Source organism: Branchiostoma lanceolatum, chromosome 1 (assembly GCF_035083965.1).
Source record: "Branchiostoma lanceolatum isolate klBraLanc5 chromosome 1, klBraLanc5.hap2, whole genome shotgun sequence".
Classification (NCBI taxonomy): domain Eukaryota; kingdom Metazoa; phylum Chordata; class Leptocardii; order Amphioxiformes; family Branchiostomatidae; genus Branchiostoma; species Branchiostoma lanceolatum.
The window spans coordinates 14,265,579-14,283,621 of NC_089722.1; the positions used below are offsets into that span (position 1 = coordinate 14,265,579).

General features: G+C 41.4%; 1 protein-coding gene and 1 long non-coding RNA gene across 2 annotated transcripts; both read right to left on the minus strand.

The window, feature by feature from the left end:
- Nucleotides 1-4,903: 4,903 nt before the first annotated feature.
- Nucleotides 4,904-7,630, minus strand: LOC136436420 (serum response factor-binding protein 1-like). Its single transcript, XM_066430401.1, has 3 exons — nt 7,293-7,630; nt 6,627-6,839; nt 4,904-6,441 (listed from the first exon to the last, which is right to left on the minus strand). The coding sequence occupies exons 1-3, from the start codon at nt 7,611-7,613 to the stop codon at nt 5,335-5,337; spliced, it is 1,641 nt and encodes a 546-aa protein (XP_066286498.1). The 5' UTR covers nt 7,614-7,630; the 3' UTR covers nt 4,904-5,334.
- Nucleotides 7,631-8,014: 384 nt separating this feature from the next.
- Nucleotides 8,015-10,928, minus strand: LOC136427884 (uncharacterized). The gene is made up of 4 exons (XR_010754530.1): nt 10,760-10,928; nt 9,371-9,563; nt 8,292-8,777; nt 8,015-8,126 (listed from the first exon to the last, which is right to left on the minus strand). It is a non-coding gene; the product is annotated as an uncharacterized lncRNA (long non-coding RNA).
- Between the last annotated feature and the right edge of the window lie 7,115 nt (nt 10,929-18,043).

Consider the following 18,043-nt stretch of genomic DNA (forward strand, 5'->3'; position numbering starts at 1 on the left):
CATCTCGTCGGAGGTTGAAGAAAACGGCGTGCAGATTCGGTCGGATCAAGGAGGTTTTGCGACCGTTGGCCGGGTCAAGTATTACATGGAGTCGGACGGTCACCATGTGGTATTCAAACAATGAGTCCATTCTCATGCGGAAAGATTGTATATGTGGAAACGAACTGCAATCCCATATAATTCACAGATTTGCCGTTGCTTTCCTTCTATTCGAGGAGAACTAGAAGTCTGAATTCATAGATAATCGTACAACCTCATAACCATATAACATTATCCAAATAATAATAAAAGAAATCATATGGACAACCCAAGCTAGAATTGATGTACAGCTGATAAGATATCAATTGAATATTTGGTAAATATCTACACTTCACAGATTTGCCGATGCCTTTCTTCTCATTCCATGATAACTAGAAATCTGAATTCATAGATAACTAGAGTTCCACGAACACATTATCTTCGCCAAATAATCAAGGCTTATTATGATTGATATTTACGTGCTTATCACCCCCTGCAAATTTGATCATGCACCATACCATTTGGAAGTTATGATGGGGCGAATGAGTCCAGTCTAGATGGGGTTAAAAATCATTTGGTGGTACAGGACTAGTATATGTGTAGAGTGTGCTGATATATGTTATAACTGGTCATGAAAAAACATGAGTATGTTGATATTATATGGGCCACAAAGGTTCGATATTGCAGTGTTGTAAGTTGAAAGTGATGATGAAATGGTACAGTCAATATATATGAATAGAATAAATCTTTATTCCATATCATACACATTTTGAAAGACATAGTACATGTACATGTGACTTTTCCGCACCTGCAAATGTAGCAGTGGTGCAGTTTTGGTGCAGCGTACTCTCTAAGCAGAGGAGTGGGTCTGGCTGGTTTTTGACGTGCTTTGAGGTGTTTTTGTCAGGCTTTATCTCTATTTTGTCCCCTTTTCATTATGCCGCCAATCGTGGTGAACAAAATGCCTAAACTGAACGCGTTAAAAACCAGCAGGTCCCACACCTCTGCTTGGAGGATAGTTTATTTATTTGACCTACATGTACGTTTATGCAAGGCCATCTGGTTACATGACCTGACAGTCCCATGTCCGATTATGAAATGCAGTGGGCTAACAAACTTTCCTTTCTAATTATGCAAATGAGCTCCTGATTTGCATAATTAGTCATTGATTATGTAAAGCACCATCTGAGCTCTGTAAATACAAATGTACCAAATATCACGACGATCTGTCGACCCCTTCTCAAGTTATTCATGTCCGAATGTCAAAACAAAAACACCCACTGCAGTTCTTAACAAGCCGCTAGGGGGCCCAAATTTACAGAACTTACTTTCTGTGGCATGAACTATCTACCACACAAAAATCATGACCATAGCACTTTCAGAAAATATGCCTCCAAATTTTGAAGCTCTGTTGCAGTACCTTAGGTGCCCGCTAGAAGGCCCATTATCGAACTTGACCTTCCTTTTTGTAAACCCTACCCATCCACTAGATATCATACAGATCCATAGACAGCTTCTCAAGTTATGCTGGCGACATACAAATACACATCCACACAAAGCCCGCTGCAGTACCGACGGAAAATACAAGGGGAACCATTTTTGAACTTGACCTCCGTTTTCACAACATCTACACACCTGCAAAAAATCATGAAGATCCATCAACGTTTCCGTCACTTTTTTTGCCTACATACAAACGCAAAAAAATGCAAAGTCCGCTGCAGTACTGTTGAAAAATGCAAGGTGAACCATTTTCGAACTTGACCTTCCTTTGCTCAACCACTACACACCTACCGAAAATCATAAAGATTCATTGAAGCTTTCTTGAGTTATGCTCCTGACATACATTCAGACCCACCCAATAGATTTTTCAACCGAAAACATAATCTTCTCCGAGTACAAGTACTCCACGATGGTCTAAACGCTAGCTGTTTGTTCTCAGGGCCCATTGTTTAGTACTCCACCCACCCGCTGGGTCACAGAGCCTACACGGCAGTGCATAAAAGATCATAGATATGATTAAGTCCTTGATATGATGTAAAAAACACCCAAGTTTAATGCCCGATTCGATGGTTACAGTATAAAACAAAAAGAAGCAGTCGCAAATACGATTTATCAGCTTTACAAATGTGTAGAAGGTAGGAAATGACAATTGAAAATTTACCGCGTCCCTGGGCGTTTAAGCTAAGTTAAAGAGTCACCTCCGGTCAATAAACTTTGACCTTAAAGCAAGGTAATGTTCTTAGAAATATATATCAATCATCGGTTAAAGCCTTGATTAATACAATGTAGGTCTTTAAATTAGGTCTAAACCGAATATGTTTGATGTCTTTGCATTTTTAACTCATTTTGACAATTTTCTGGTACGTTTTCTCCCACAGTTCCAGATAGCCGATTATGGATGGCATGCAAATGAGCCAACATGGCGGCTATATGTTGTTCTTTCGATCGGTGTCATTTTTGTCAAAAGCTACCATGCATTTTTGAAGATATTGGACAAGATATGAAGTTTACCCTTATGTTGTAGTTTCCACGCGGTACTACAACATGATGTTGAGTTATAATGAGTTCTGTCGGCCTGGATCACAGAGCCTTATTAGCGCCCCATTGTCTGTGAGCACGCTTTCATGCAAATTGCGCCTTTGTTACCTGCGCTTTGAGCGCGATTTTCAACTTGTGAATTCTGCGATCGCTCAGCGTGTGTACCCTGTATTCTGGTCCCGAAAGTTAAAGCCTAAGTTCTGGGCGACCCTATTTTCCTCGTATCTTCCAGTGATTTCATTTCCTTGGGTAACGATTCCGGATGTTGAATTATATCATATACTTGCTGAGCTTGTGTTTCTATCCTACATTCCTAGGCATTTCTTTATTTCGCATTCGTTGTTCTCTTACAAGGCCTGCAGGTATCATTGTGAGACTGTTAACCCGAACACAAATTATTAATACAGTCAAACATAGTATTGATTAACGACCGGGTCTACAAGACACCCCTTGGCTCAAGATGACCGTTTCTTTTTCGATCCTAATTTTCTCCCGCTAACACAAGAATGTTAGCGTCTTGTCCGAGTCGTCACAGTTTGCCTATCGCGACCGTGACAAACTTGATTTGCGACCGTTCTAAACGACCCAAATGTTGCCGATGACGAGGGTGTGACGATGTTTCTTTCTATTGATAACTGGCGGGGATTTAAAAAAATCGGTCTGTTTGGTTTGGATTTTTGGGCGGCCGGGCATCCAATATGGCGGCGGCGTCATATCGAGTTATTGGGACAGTCTACTGTGATGTAGGTGGGAATCTTGAGGGCTGTGTGTTTGAACTCTACATTTAACAACATATCATGTCAAGTTATTCATTACAGAAGAATATCTTAATGAAAGGAACAGATATCAAATATTGTTTTTCGTGGTAACATATATGTTCTGAAAATAAAGGTGTCTGTGTTTCTTGTTTACCCATGCTGGGACAAAATGACGTATCCCTTGTCAACAACTTCAGGCGTCGGCAATTTGTTACAAAGAACCTTTTCGGAAAAGTACAAACGCCAGCTCGTGATTATCTTTACTTGAAAGAAAGCTAGGTCGACAAATTGAGCACCGATGGAAAAATCCTTCCAAGCTGTGTCTGAACATATTAGCGTTTTGATTTTACTTCACGGGTGTCTTGATTCCAAGCCAAGCTCAGGAAGAACAAAAGAAATGCCTGGCGACCATTTTTGAACGGGAATATTTTCAAACAGCGGTCAATTATTTCAGTTCAAACACGATGGCGAGCATATTTTTCCAGTACACCAGTAATTCTTGGAAGGTACTGGACAAGGCTAAAAACAATTTAATAAGTAACCTACATGTACAGACAAATTATAAGCTTGGGTTCCATCAAGACCATTACATTTTGTATCACACTAAAATCAAAATTTTGTTTCTGATTTTTAGTTAAACGTTATGTTTCCTGATCTGTGCTCTTCTTGTGATGGAGCCCAGAATTTTTTTCCATGTGTACTTGACTTGAGACTGTCACTATGGAAGCAAGTAAGTACTACTCTTGTTATTTCTGATGAAAAATTTTCAACGAAAACAAGTAAACATCGTGGGGTTTTGAATGGTATCTCTTGCCTTGAATTCAATGTGTTCAGTCCCTGTACAAGATATTCGACAAGTCTTTAGAATTATTTTGCCTTGCTGACGGTTGTCTGTGAAAAGTTTCTGGCCGAAAAGTGGCTTGGTACAGTTTTTACAAATATTCAAACTCCCGCTTGGGATATTTCATTCTTAGGATGGGCAACCAGTTTGTTGGAAAGAAACACACACGCCTCAGTTTTGGTTCGTTATGAAGTCAAATGTTTTCAAATTATTATACATTCATAAAAAAAAATCCTGTAACAGCAAATACGTGGGCATATTTTTCAATTTTATAAAGAAAACAATCATGCTTACAGCTAAACTTCGACCCATATTACAGTAGTCTGTTCCCGCTGGCGCCATCTGTAATCATTATTTTGCGGCTTGGCCTTCAAAACTACAAACCCTCCGATCTTGTCAGCCACGCGCCAGCTTAGGATTACTTGTACATGGGGATTTTGACCACTAGATGAACGAAAGTATGCTGGAAATAATCATGCCCACACTTGGTATTGTTAAAATGTGTTATGTAAGAACAATTGAGACTGACTGAAGGTACGCATATGAATAGGACGGTTCGCGGGAAAAAAGCAACAGGGGGGATATAGAAAGGTAAACATTGCTGCGGTCCGCCTGTAAAGACGTCAACCAATCACGGACAGTTGCCAGTGGTGATAAGCGTGATTGGCATTTTCAAATCATCAATATTCATGTCCTACAAGTGGGAATTTTTGGACCGGTTTTTGACCATCGTGCTCGGCGAAGATAATCATACCGCATTATAACCATATAACATTATGATTTACAGCCATATTCAGCACAATGGAAATGTAAGATTTACAACGTTTGGAATATATATCCCCATTAACAATTCAAACAAAATAACGATCGCCAAACGGAACGAAAGTCCAAAATGTATATTCTTAAGTCCATTACAAATTTCATCAGCCAGTTGCAAGTCGCATACAGTTGACGAGTCATATGTATTTGTTATTACATTTCAAAGAGAAATACATTTGTATCAATTCTTAAAGCTTTATGATATGGAGATGATATAAGAATCTTATGTATATGGAGATAATATACGGACCTTATCGATGATATATTGTTATGGCTGCTATACATTTCTGTACTTTTGCATTTCTGGTGGTATTACTGATGTTGCATCTAGCATAGATCCATGAATACCCCGGATATATGTTACCCTGTGGATTTAGGTGAAGTAGCGTTACCCTCCATAGCTGTCTCTTCGTTCACAGCCCTGCTCAGCTCTGGCTGTGAAGTTGCGTTACTGTCCACAGCTGTCTCTTCGTTCACAGCCCTGCTCATCTCTGGCTCTGATGTAGCGTCACCCTCCACAGCTGTCTGTTCGTTCACAGCCCTGCTCAGCTCTGGCTGTGAAGTTGCGTTACTGTCCACAGCTGTCTCTTCGTTCACAGCCCTGCTCATCTCTGGCTCTGATGTAGCGTCACCCTCCACAGCTGTCTGTTCGTTCACAGCCCTGCTCATCTCTGGCTCTGATGTAGCGTCACCCTCCACAGCTGTCTGTTCGTTCACAGCCCTGCTCAGCTCTGGCTCTGATGTAGCGTTACTCTCCACAGCTGTCTCTTCGTTAGCAGCTCTGCTCAGCTCTGGCTCTGGAGAAGCGTCACCCTCCACAGCTGTCTGTTCGTTCACAGCCCTGCTCATCTCTGGCTCTGATGTAGCGTCACCCTCCACAGCTGTCTGTTCGTTCACAGCCCTGCTCAGCTCTGGCTCTGATGTAGCGTTACTCTCCACAGCTGTCTCTTCGTTAGCAGCTCTGCTCAGCTCTGGCTCTGGAGAAGCGTCACCCTCCACAGCTGTCTGTTCGTTCACAGCCCTGCTCAGCTCTGGCTCTGAAGTAGCGTTGCCCTCAGCAGCTGTCTCTTCGTTCACAGCCCTGCTCATCTCTGGCTCTGAAGTAGCGTCACCTCCCACAGCTGTCTCTTCGTTCACAGCCCTGCTCAGCTCTGGCTCTGAAGTAGCGTTGCCCTCAGCAGCTGTCTCTTCGTTCGCAGCCCTGCTCAGCTCTGACTCTGAAGTAGCGTCACCCTCCACAGCTGTTTCTTCGTTCACAGCGCTGCTCAGCTCAGGCTCGTCCTTCTTGAACACGTCATACTTCATCAGCCAGTCCTTGATCCACAGCCTGACCTCATCCACCCCCACCAGACCCACTGCGCGCATCTCCGGGGTGCAGGCCACAAAGTCGGTGAAGAAGATGTCAGAAGGTTTCACGTCCAGCACCTCGGAGAAGTCGGCACGGAACTTGTCTGTGTGTTCCTTGGTCTGAGATGGAAGAGAAACGACAGTGAGACAAAACGAACATGTAATCTTTGACTAGGAAACAAATAGATTAGCCATTGAACAGCTTGAATTGAATGTAAAACACTGCCCAATAAGATACGAAAAGCGAAAGCGAAAAGAAGTTGATCCTCTGAAATGGTAGTTGCCATTTGGCGATAAAGACATACCTTGAACGCATCCGGAAAGCGCCCACACTGGTTGATACAGATCATGAAGGAGCAACCGAAGCTCTTGACCTTGTTGAGTTGGTCAATGTTGATCTTACTGGGATCACCGGTGAACGGCATGACGAGGATGAAGAAACTAGCCAGCCCCCCGCAGTGGTTCACTAGAGTGGCCACCTGGGTATCAACTGTGGTCGTGCCAGGAAAGTCCACAATCTACAAATCAAGTTGCATAAGAAGCACGTATCATTACACCCTATTCAAATGCTCTCCTTACACATACATTAAAGGAAACCCAAGCAATATTTGGGCCCGAAAATTTGAATTTTTAAAGTCTATTTAGTCATTTCTATACATGATTAGTTAAAACAACACTATAACAATGTATAGCGACGTCCATGATGCAAACATACGCTGTCGTTGTGATGTGGCTACTCACTGAAAATCGTCGCCGGGGTTTCTGTAGGCTCACGAAACTATGGGGATCATCGCACGGCACGTTCTTTTGCACGGTTTTAAAATGCTCAAAGTACTACGCAAATGTGCTTAACAGTGTTAGGAAATGTCACTACCGTGAATATTTCAGCATTATTTCATTTTAATTTTTGGGCACTATTATTGCTTTGTTTGCCTTTAAGAAACGTAAATATAGGCTTAGTATCATCTTACCATCATCCTCTCTGTGCCCCTGGCCTTGTAGAGCACGGCTGTTTTGGTGTGCTCCTGGAACCCAATGTCTTTCACCTCCTCCAATCCCCAAAGCGTCTTGATGAGTGTCGTCTTGCCTGCATCCTGGGGACCGATCAGACCCACAAAGCAAGTCTTCATGAGCAGCTGACGGATCCGGAACAGGTCACAGGTCATCTGGCAGCGTCTCAGCGCCTCCTGTTGGGACTCTTTAGTTACTTTTGCCAGCTTTGTTCCTCGACTGGATTCGAAGGGGTTTGATTCCATGATGGTCTCAATGTCTTTGTCAAGAAATCCAAGCATCTATAAGAGACAATGCGACAATCGGGATGAAAGAGATACTGGTGTTCTTAGATCATCATCATCATCATCATCATCATCATCATCATCATCATCATCATCATCATCATCATCATCATCATCATCATCATCATCATCATCATCATCATCATCATCATCATCATCACCACCACCACCACCACCACCACCACCACCACCACCACCACCATCATCATCATCATCATCATCATCATCAGTATCATTAACTTAGTCGTTGTCATGAGCTCAAAGGTAATGAACACGTAAGTGCCAGTTGAAAACTCACCACCAACAGAATGTCTGTTATTAGAACGTCTGCAGAAGAAAACGTTTAGAGAAAGTCCTTATTATAGTATACGTCTTTCACACTTAAAACGCACCTGATACTTTGTTTGGACTGCAGATTCGAGACTGTACACATCATCTGTCAGCGCGTCGTCACATATTGACTTCTCCTTACTTGCATCTTCCAATGATGGAAGCTCCTCCAGTAGAACCCTGTGGCAATGTACCGGTAATATTCAACTCATTACAACCTTCAGATATGGAATTCTTTGAAATTCATAATTGCTCAGAGTGATAGACAGAATGGAGTAAAATGATACTTATATTGCTGAGTCTGCTAATTAATGTTGAATGTGGCATGTTGTGACCATTTCTTACCTAAGAACATCCTTGTAATTTTCTTCTACATCGATGAAGTACTTTTCAAATCTGGCCTTGGCTAACACGCTGGCTCCGGAAGCTAGTATACCTGCGATACCTTTGGCAATGGCTTCACCCCGCGTCAGAAAGATGGAAATAGATCCGATGTGCGCAGCAATGACGCGCCCTTTTGTCAAATGAAATAAAAAATAGTACAACATTGATACAGAGAACAACAATTCACAATATAAAATGCCCAAATTTCTCAAGTTACATAATAAATCTTACCTGTGAAGATCACACCAGCGACTGCTGTAAGCCCAAGCAGACTGTCCAGAACCCAGTGATACCATCGCTTGGGGTAAATCACCTTCAAGTGGTCACCAACTTCTGCTACAATCTCACCCATGATTGGTAGGAGCTTGTCATCTCGGAGTATCTCTAGGCCATTTGTTGCATGTAAGGCCTTTGCCACCATGTCAAAAAGCTCTGGCGATCCGTTATCTGAATATGACAGTAAACAAAACAATTTCATTTTGGAAAAAAAATTATGAGTGAAAAGAACAAACGTTTCGCTATTGAAAACAAAAACAATGGTTCTGTTAATCGCTTTCTATGTCTAACGATAAACGTAAAGTCAAACGTTAGCTATGACTACTACAATTCCCCCGTGGGTTGCTACATCACCGATGATAAAGATGTTGTAAAGTATCCCTTTGTACATGTAACATTTCACATTTACATTAATGATGATAATTACTAATGGAAGAGGTTTAACCGTTCTCTAACTCGAACAAATTGACTCATCCAAAATTTTCGACTGATCACTCAGTCTTCTTCAGCACAATTATCCTATCGATCTGGACACGTGACTCAACGCACGTATAACGTCAGCATGCGGGTCAAAGATTGTTGGAAGTCGATATTGTCCCCCGTCCCGGTAGCCAGAGTGCTGGTGTGCCTTAATGTAGATGGCCTCATTTACGTCCCTCACAAAGTAATCGTGTGAGTCCAATATCTTGAGTTGGAGAACAGTTTATTTAACCTTTACCATGTAGTGTAACTTGCAGACTTTCATGTTAATGACAATTACAAACCATTTCTAACGCCACGCCAGCTCTTGTCAAGCTTGTCCAGGTACGTCATCATGGCGTTCTTTTCAAGGCCTTTCTGTCGGATGGATTCTGGCATCATCATCACTGTTGCCAAGCAACGCTGTGTTGCCTTGATGAGTAGTTCTGGCTTCAACCGCCCAACGGCCAGCTGACCCAATGTACATCCCTTCACATGCTGCAAATTACACACGTAAAGGAGAGCTCAACAGTGAATACTTTCTTTAGTCTACGGTAATATGAACTTGAGAACAGAAGAGCTTGTCTTACACTTTTAACCCTCATACACCCGAACGTGGTCATTTTTTGTCCCAGGCGTGGATTCTGACGTGCTACTTGAACATGTTTGATCTGAAAAAAATTCCATCCGTGACTTTGACAGCAGACATCTTTTCTAACCTCTGCTAATTCTATAGGGAGATCGGCACAATGCTGTTGACATTATATAGGAAAGTCTGCGTTGAGTCCTCTGGGGTCATTTTTGACCCCAACAAAAATAATGTGCAGTTATTGAGACCTGCCCTCTGTAACTCTTAAACTACTTATCATATGACCTCCAAATTTTCAGAGGATGATGCACATGTAAACTAATATGACCAGAACGAATTTTATGTCATAATGACGTGATATGACGTCATTATGACGTTATTTTATGTTATTCTATCCGCCATACGGAGGAGGGAGACTGGCACCCGACATAAGTCAAGTCTATCCGCCATCTTAGATTTTGACCGATGATGTCATTAATTCTAAATCATAAAGGTTACATTGGATTACATAAGATGATAACAATGTAAGAAAATACATTTGGCGTACTAACAAAGCCTCGAAATGACATTGTTTTAACTGAAATTACCAGATTTGGTAAAATATGCCTGTCAAAAACCTGTTGCCATGGCAACACCAAAAACGATGAACTTACTTTATAGATTTGAAATTTTTGTCAGGGACATTTTCTGAAAAGTCGCCAAGTTTGGTGGCTCTCGCGTAAGCTGTTCATTAGTTACGCAACATGAAATTTGGCGTGAGCTTCAAAAATCCCATCCTGGTCTAAATAGGACTAGCTCAAGACGTGGTCCTTCTGATCTTTTTGCATAAAATATGATAATGAACGGGAATTTTTCAGACCTAAACAAGCCAAAACATTCCTCTTACATTGATAACGCAATGTACGGATAAAAATCAACGGAAAAAGTGAAAAGGGAGATTTTACTGAACAAAACATTTTGGGGTCATTTTGACCCTGTTCTGTCCTTTTAGTCGCAAAAAACAGGTTCGGGTGTATGAGGGTTAATGAATATGGCCGAGACAAAGAAAACAAGCACTATTCATTTCAGTAAAGTTAATTTCTCTCAATAACAATACAATAGTTACCTTGACTTCATCTTTCGTAGTCTGATGCTGGATTTCCTGAAAGTGAGTTCTGACCGTGACGGTGGGTAAAGGGTCGAACACACCGTCGGTCAACTGACATTTGAGAACCACCCTTTCGGAACTTTTGGAGTTCACAGTGACTCTCGTGGTCTTGTCGAATGGGATACCTGGGAAAATAGAAACACAAGGGGGAAATCATCATCGAGGTTGAACATTTGTATTTGTGTTACCAAATACAGTTTGTTTTATAAACTAAACTTATATAGACTTATATAAACTGGAATAGACAAAGACAGGGCAATATGTCATTTACCTGTGAAAGGATCTTCCAACAGGACAAAAAAGTCCAGGTTTTCACCATCGATGCTCACCAACAATTTGCGATCATTTTCACCTTCTTGGCCTGTTGAAATGAAACATTGAGAGGAAAGGAATTACACGAGTTTAATGTTCCTAGACTTGTTTTCAATTCAATTCACAATAATCGAAATATCGTTGTGTCAATAGGGTGTTACGTCTGATTTTTTTATTACCTACTATCTTGCATGCGCCTCTATACATGGGAAGTACAAATTATCCTATGTATTCATATGCCAATTACGTTGCTAGCACACAAATAGGGCACCTTACAGGAAACTAAAAGGTTCGGTTGAAAAGCCTACTATATATACCAAGTCAAGTTCCCACCTATATTATACAAGTTAGTCTTAATTTCTGACTCCCTTAGACTTTTGAAAATCAAACGTAAGCCGGGTTTAATATCTCGTGTTCTGGACAAGCTACGCTCGTGAGTTTATTTTGAGTGGTAGATAGGTCTTTAGGCAGAGAGTAAGTGGTAAACGTTAGGCCCTCCTGATGGTTTTCTTTGGAATTGCAGTATATTTTTCATTGTTTTGGGCATGTAAGTACCTTAGATGATGGTTGACATGATGAATGCATGTTAAGCAAATCAGGATCTAAGGTGCATAATTAATAAGGAAAACTTATAATTTGAGTTCCTTCCATGCTAGGACTTTCAGATATATGACATACGTTACTTAGTAAAAGAGGATATAGTGACATATGTTCGACAGCCTCTACTCTAGGTGAAGTGGCCCGCTAAATAACAGTTGAAAAAAAAAAGAGATAAGATAATTTGGCGAAGGTATGAGGTTGTTGAAATCTTGTTAGCATAGTATCTAGTATAGTAGGCGTTAGAACCTAACCTTTTCGTTTCCTTTAACGATCTCTCTGTAGATCTTTCTGCAGATTCCTTAGAGAAATATCCGTCGTTGCAAAATAAATATTGCTGACTACAAAGATGCAACTATCCTAAATGAATAAATCAACATGTATGGAATTCACTAACCGACGCTGACTAGAGAAACACTGTCAACTTGTAAGGGGAAGGCTGTTGTCATGGAGACCTCTCGGGGGATCTGTATGTCAACGAGAGTGTCAGTAAAGGTGTCACAAACATAGGCAAAGTCAGAATCTTTCAGGGATTTGTCGTATTCCCTCCTGATCGATGCGTTGTAGAAGGCCGTGGCATAGCACACAGCCTTGTGTTCATGTATTTGGTCCCCTGAAAGAAGAAAAAAAGAGAAGATAAGAAACTGTGATACTTTTAATTTTTCCGTGGAATCTGAATGGACGAAATCATATTTAATTTCTCTACTTAATCAATCATTGCGAACTACATGTGTCACCAAAGGAGTTGCAAATTGTGTATTTCAGCAGTCCTTTAAGTACTAACCTGTGAGTTTACCGCTGGTCGAAATCAATCTGTTAGTCTCCTCTTCCCCTCTAACATAGGTCACCATCCATTTTTTCCGTATTGTAGTATGAGACGTGATGACCACATACCACCCAACAGGCCGGTAGATAGAGTTCAACTCTTCTAGCGTTACGCCATGTTGTCGCATCACCCCGTCCAGTTGGTCAATGGCCGTGGGTAGCTTATCCAAAATGGCGTCTGCAGTGGAAGCCACAGTCGCAACACCCGCAATCCCGGAGGATGACACCATCTTCAATATTGGTGTGAGCATTGGCTTAACCTCTTTGACGAACGTCTTAACCTTAAAAAGAAGGGTATGATGATTGCATGTGATGTATATTGTACAATTTGAATCGTCATCAATTACTCGTTAATTTCAAACTTGAAAATAATTGACTGCATCCCAATAACCATAGCATTCCTTGTTTAATGTCTAATTACCTTGTCAGATATCGCAGAAACAGCGCTATGAACGGCTTCTGCCAACTGGAGAATGCGCGGCACAGGGTCCGTCTGGTTCACCACGGTCAGCAGGTGGTCGGACAAATTCTGCTTCTCCACGTAGGAACGGAGGCCCTCGTCACCGAAGAACGGAGCTCCGAACGCGATGGACATGATGTTGTCAGTGGGGAGTCCCCTTCTCTTTAGCTCCACCAGCATGTTGAGTGCGACGATGTGCGACACAGCACCACCGAGACTGTGTCCACACAGCACTATGCGGTGGCGTTGGTATTTCTTCAAGAACGGATCGACTGGGATAGTAGAGGCCAGCTTACGGAATCCGGCATGACACCGCCCTCCCTTTGCAGTCTGGCGTCCATCGGTACCGCCTGATGCCAGCTGCTGCCAGATGGAGCAGTCGTCCATCACGTCCTGGAAGTTATTGGTTCCTGAGATGAAGATGACAGGAACCAGTTGAACTTAGTTGCCCTGTGCCTTCATCTAGATGCAATTTTGCATTTATTCACCAATTCCACGAGACTGTAATCCGGTACTACGTGATATGATATGAACTAGTTCACGAAACCGTATTTGAGAGTGAAAGGAAGCCACACACATATAGATGTGTACAAGAAACGAATCGGTCAATACACGTGATGAAAGTCTTGTAACAGTTAGAAGCATCGATGTAGTCGTCCATGATTTCTTTAGCTACATTATCATTCATTCTTTAATATATATACAAATGTATATATTGTCTCAACTTCGACTTACCTACTGAGGATGATATGCATCTTTATAAAAGTCGAGTAGTGTGGCCCTGGGTACACAATAATTAGCAACGAGGGACCCATACTAGTATTTGCTAACTATATACTAGTATTTGCTAACTATCTATTTAGGTGATCCTTTAGAAATCAAGATAAATGTGAAGATTATGATTGAATTAATACAGGTGAATAGGTCGATGACGTACCCCTAAAGGCAATAAAGACTTCATCCTTGTCCTCCGTCTCGGCCAACATGTACGACACACGCCCATAGCGCGACACTGAAGCACTGACGAAGTCATGGCTTGTCAGTTCTTTGTTCAGGAACTCTTGTACGGCTTCTGGTGTCTTCTCATAGACGGCCTGGCAGCACACCAACGCTCGCTGGATGTCTGCTGATCTCAGGTTTTGTGGTCCAAGTGCTGGGTTCTTCTCAGTAGTCCTCCCTGAGGTAGTGGTAAGATCATCTGTAAGATACCTAACACCAAACCTAGATTGTACGTCATTGTAGCCACGAAAAGTTAGTCATGTAACTTATGTAACATCCCAAAAGTGTACCCCCAAATAGAATAGGACAGAAAATAGAGTATAACGGAAAATAATAGAATGGAATAAAATAGAATACAATTGCAGATAATACTAGTAGTTCATTCTAGTAGTTCATTCCTAGATCCTCTCATAGGATCCTCTTTGGAGGTCCATTGAGATCTGTAATTTACTTTTGATTATGAAAGTAACCAGTGACAAAGGAAAGTCCGTGTGTGCATTTAGTGGGAAAATATTTTTAAGAGAACCTTGAATGTGCAAGGCTAAAATTGATACTTACAATAAAGGTGCAATACGAGCATAAAGTTCGGTCAAAGCACAGAGTCCAACTACCCTCAACCCACACTTCCCCTATCTCTCTGCCTACATCCAGATTGACCTGTGACCCCTAAGGGAGTCCATTTTCTGTTGACTTGAGATCAAACCATGGTGGCATCAAATTATGTTTTTGACATCCCCATATTAGGGAAAATTAACCCAAATGTTGTTTTGGCCCGTCACCAATCGGTGTTGAGCGAAAATGAAGCTATTTTTAAGGGTTGTGGGCCAAATACTATCACTGTGGAAAATCGATGCTTTTGAGCCCAACCACCATTGTCAGATCTTTTAAGACATTTGCTCTTAAGACGTTACTTAAGTACCTCAGGTACAAGCCTTAGTACAAGGAGAAGCTTCTGTCTTGATGTGCAACATAACCACAAAACATATGATCATGTTCCTCCTATCTAGCAGCCACTTACCAGTGGTGTCACCGACATCTTCAACCTGGACTCCGTACTCTTTGTTGGGAACCAAGTCTGAAACAGGCTGTCGATACCGTCCCCCTCTAAGAAGATGGCCTCGTCATGTTCCGTGGCGATAAGGACGTCAGGATACCCTGGCAGTTTTAAAGCTTGTTTTAGTTTCTTTGGTGTTGCATATTTCAGCTTGAGTCTCATTCGACGCCCCGTTTCAGGATAGACAAACCATGCTGTAGGAGCCGGGTCGGTGCTTTCTGTACTCGCCATATTGCAAGGCGCAGACTTGTTTGCAAACCTTTCCCGGACTCTGCAATGAAAGGGAAGTTGCTGTCTTATTCAAGCTGGCAATTAAATGTTGAAAGTACTTGGAATAATTTTCTAATTTCCTATCGCTGCCATGGAGGCACCCTCGACGAAGTTCATGTTTCGAAGTAGTAGAAGTAGTAGTAGTAGTAGTAGTAGTAGTAGTAGTAGTAGTAGTAGCAGTAGTAGAAGTAGTAGAAGTAGTAGTAGTAGTAGTAGTAGTAGTAGGGTGGTGGAATCAATATAGTATTACTGGTATATATACATGTACATGTATACATGTGTGTGTGTTTGTGTGTGTGTGTGTGTGTGTGTGTGTGTGTGGATTTTTTTGGTCGTCTGGAGTCACTCTGGTGTAATCTCTGGACGCCGATATACTTTTATTGGTGGAGGCAAAGGGTGACAAAACACACATCACAAATCGATTTTAACCTGTCTGACCTGACAGGCATACGCTTATCTAGAACAAACAAAGAATACATGTTGACAAGGGACCATGGAGACGATATACTTTTCAATCGAACCCTGAACCATGAGCAAACGGGCAGTATGGTTGCGTCAGATATGCTTGCAGTAGGAAGATTGTTAACTGTTTATCATTCCATGGTTCCCTGCCCCCGAAAAAATACCTTTTTGTTACCTTCGCCGAGAAGGTTATGTAGAGGGTAGCGTTTGTGTGTGTGTGTGTGTGTGTGTGTGTGTGTGTGTGTGTGTGTGTGTGTGTGTGTGTATAACTAATGAGATAATTTTAAATGCCCGCTGTGTTCCATGATATTACTATTCAAATATGTGACATTTGTAACTGGGGAAGAGAGGAATGTTAATAGATATAAAATATGCAATTGTAGGCGTAATTTGCATAATTAATGAGAAACTACTATAATTACATACATGAATTACATTTGAAAGTTATGTGAATGTGAACATCGTTGAATCAAATTATGCTAATAAGGACCTCATTTGCATAATTGATGATAGATGTTTTTTTTACAAATGTTGGAATAGTTAGCAGTTATTTTGTCAACAGCAGAAATCTTTAATTGGAAATATATTCTAACAATGCCTGAGTCCATGGTAAATGTTAGCATTACCTTCTTTGATAAGCTCATACTTATGAGAATGCTTTATGATTGATGAGAAACACTCCTAAATACGTCAGTCATAAAGGTTAAAATCATTTGGCGAAGGTATGAGGTCGTGGAACTCTAGTTATCTCCATGAAAAAAGGCTTTTTCATGGATATACTGTTTTGCTTGCGTTTGGTGTTTGTGTGTATGTATGTGTCACCGGATGCTTAAAGTCACCATAACTGTAGAACCTGTACATGGATTGTAATGATTTTTGGTATGTAGGTGGGTGTTAAGAGGAGGAAGGTCAAGGTTGATTTTTGGCTCCCTGGCATGTGTGACTGGAACTGCAATGGCGTATTTGTAAAAATCTTCAATGTAGAAGAACTGAAGAGTGGATCGACAGATCGTCATGTTATTTGGTACACAGGTAGTTTAGACCAAGATGTACACACTTAAGTGCAAACTATGCAAATGAGACCGAATTTGCATAAGTAAGGAGGTAAATCGTTTGCATGTGTGTCGCTGGATGCTTAAAGTCAGCATAACTGTAGAACGTGTAGAAGGATTGTAATGATATTTGGTATGTGGGTATGCGCTGGGAGGAGAATGGTCAAGGTCGATTTTGGGCCCCCTGGTTTGTGTCCCTGGAACTGCAATGGCCTATTTGTAAAAATGTTCTAAAGGGGTATAACTGAAGAGAGGAACAACAGATTTTCATGTTATTTGGTACGCAGGTAGATTGGACAGAGATGTACACACTGAAGTGCAAATCATGCAAAGTTAGTGTGTTTGCGTGTGTGTGCATGTGTGTGTATGTTTGCGTCACTGTGTGTGTATGTATGTGTCAGCGGATGCGTAAAATCAGCATAACTATAGAACGTGTAGATGAATTGTAATGATATTTGGTATGTGGGTAGTTGTCGGGAGGAGAAAGGTCAAGGTCAATTTTGGGCCCTCTGGTATGTGTCACTGGAACTGTAATGGCGTATTTGTCAAAATCTTCAAAGGAGAATAACTGAAGAAAGGAGCGACAGATTTTCATGTTATTTACTTGGCAGGTAGCTTAGAGAGGGTTGTATACAATGAAGTGCAAATTATGCAAATTGGACTTAATTTGCCTAAGTTATGGGGAAATCTATATTTGCTGTGTTGGCCTATCCTATATCGGGCGCTTTGTTAGAAGCTATTTATAACGTAAGTGGGTCACTTGTCAACAGCTGTTGGCTTTAGCTTGCCAAGCCCATCAATCAATTTAGCAACTGTTGGTTGTTAACAGCTGTTGGCGCTTAATAGTCTGTAGGGACTGATTTGACCAGACTAGAAGCTTGACAGCAGGTAGTGAAAGGAACAGTTTTTACATGGTTTTAATGTAAGGCAACTCATTCCAGTCTGCCTGTATGTTTGAGGACCCCAGTTGAATAATATGGGAAAATAGCAAAGAAGAGGTCAAGATCAGTTTCTGTGGATCAAAGGATATATGATGGGGATCCAAAGCATAAGGTATGTGAAGTAACCAGGACACATCACACCGATTTGATTATGTGTAAATTCACTTTGACCTGTTAACAGGCTGTTTCTTGCTCATACCGTGTACCAGTTGTGGTCTGGCTTTATTTTCTCAACGGTTTGGCAATGGTACTGTGGACCACAATATATCT

Coding starts and splice junctions, on each gene's coding strand:
- LOC136436420 (XM_066430401.1), bottom strand. CDS start 7,613: ATGCTTGGATTTCTTGACAAAGACATTGAGACCATCATGGAATCAAAC. Junction 6,840..7,292: donor GGGGCACAGAGAGGATGATG/GTAAGATGATAC, acceptor CTTGATTTGTAG/ATTGTGGACTTTCCTGGCAC. Junction 6,442..6,626: donor GCTTTCCGGATGCGTTCAAG/GTATGTCTTTAT, acceptor CTTCCATCTCAG/ACCAAGGAACACACAGACAA.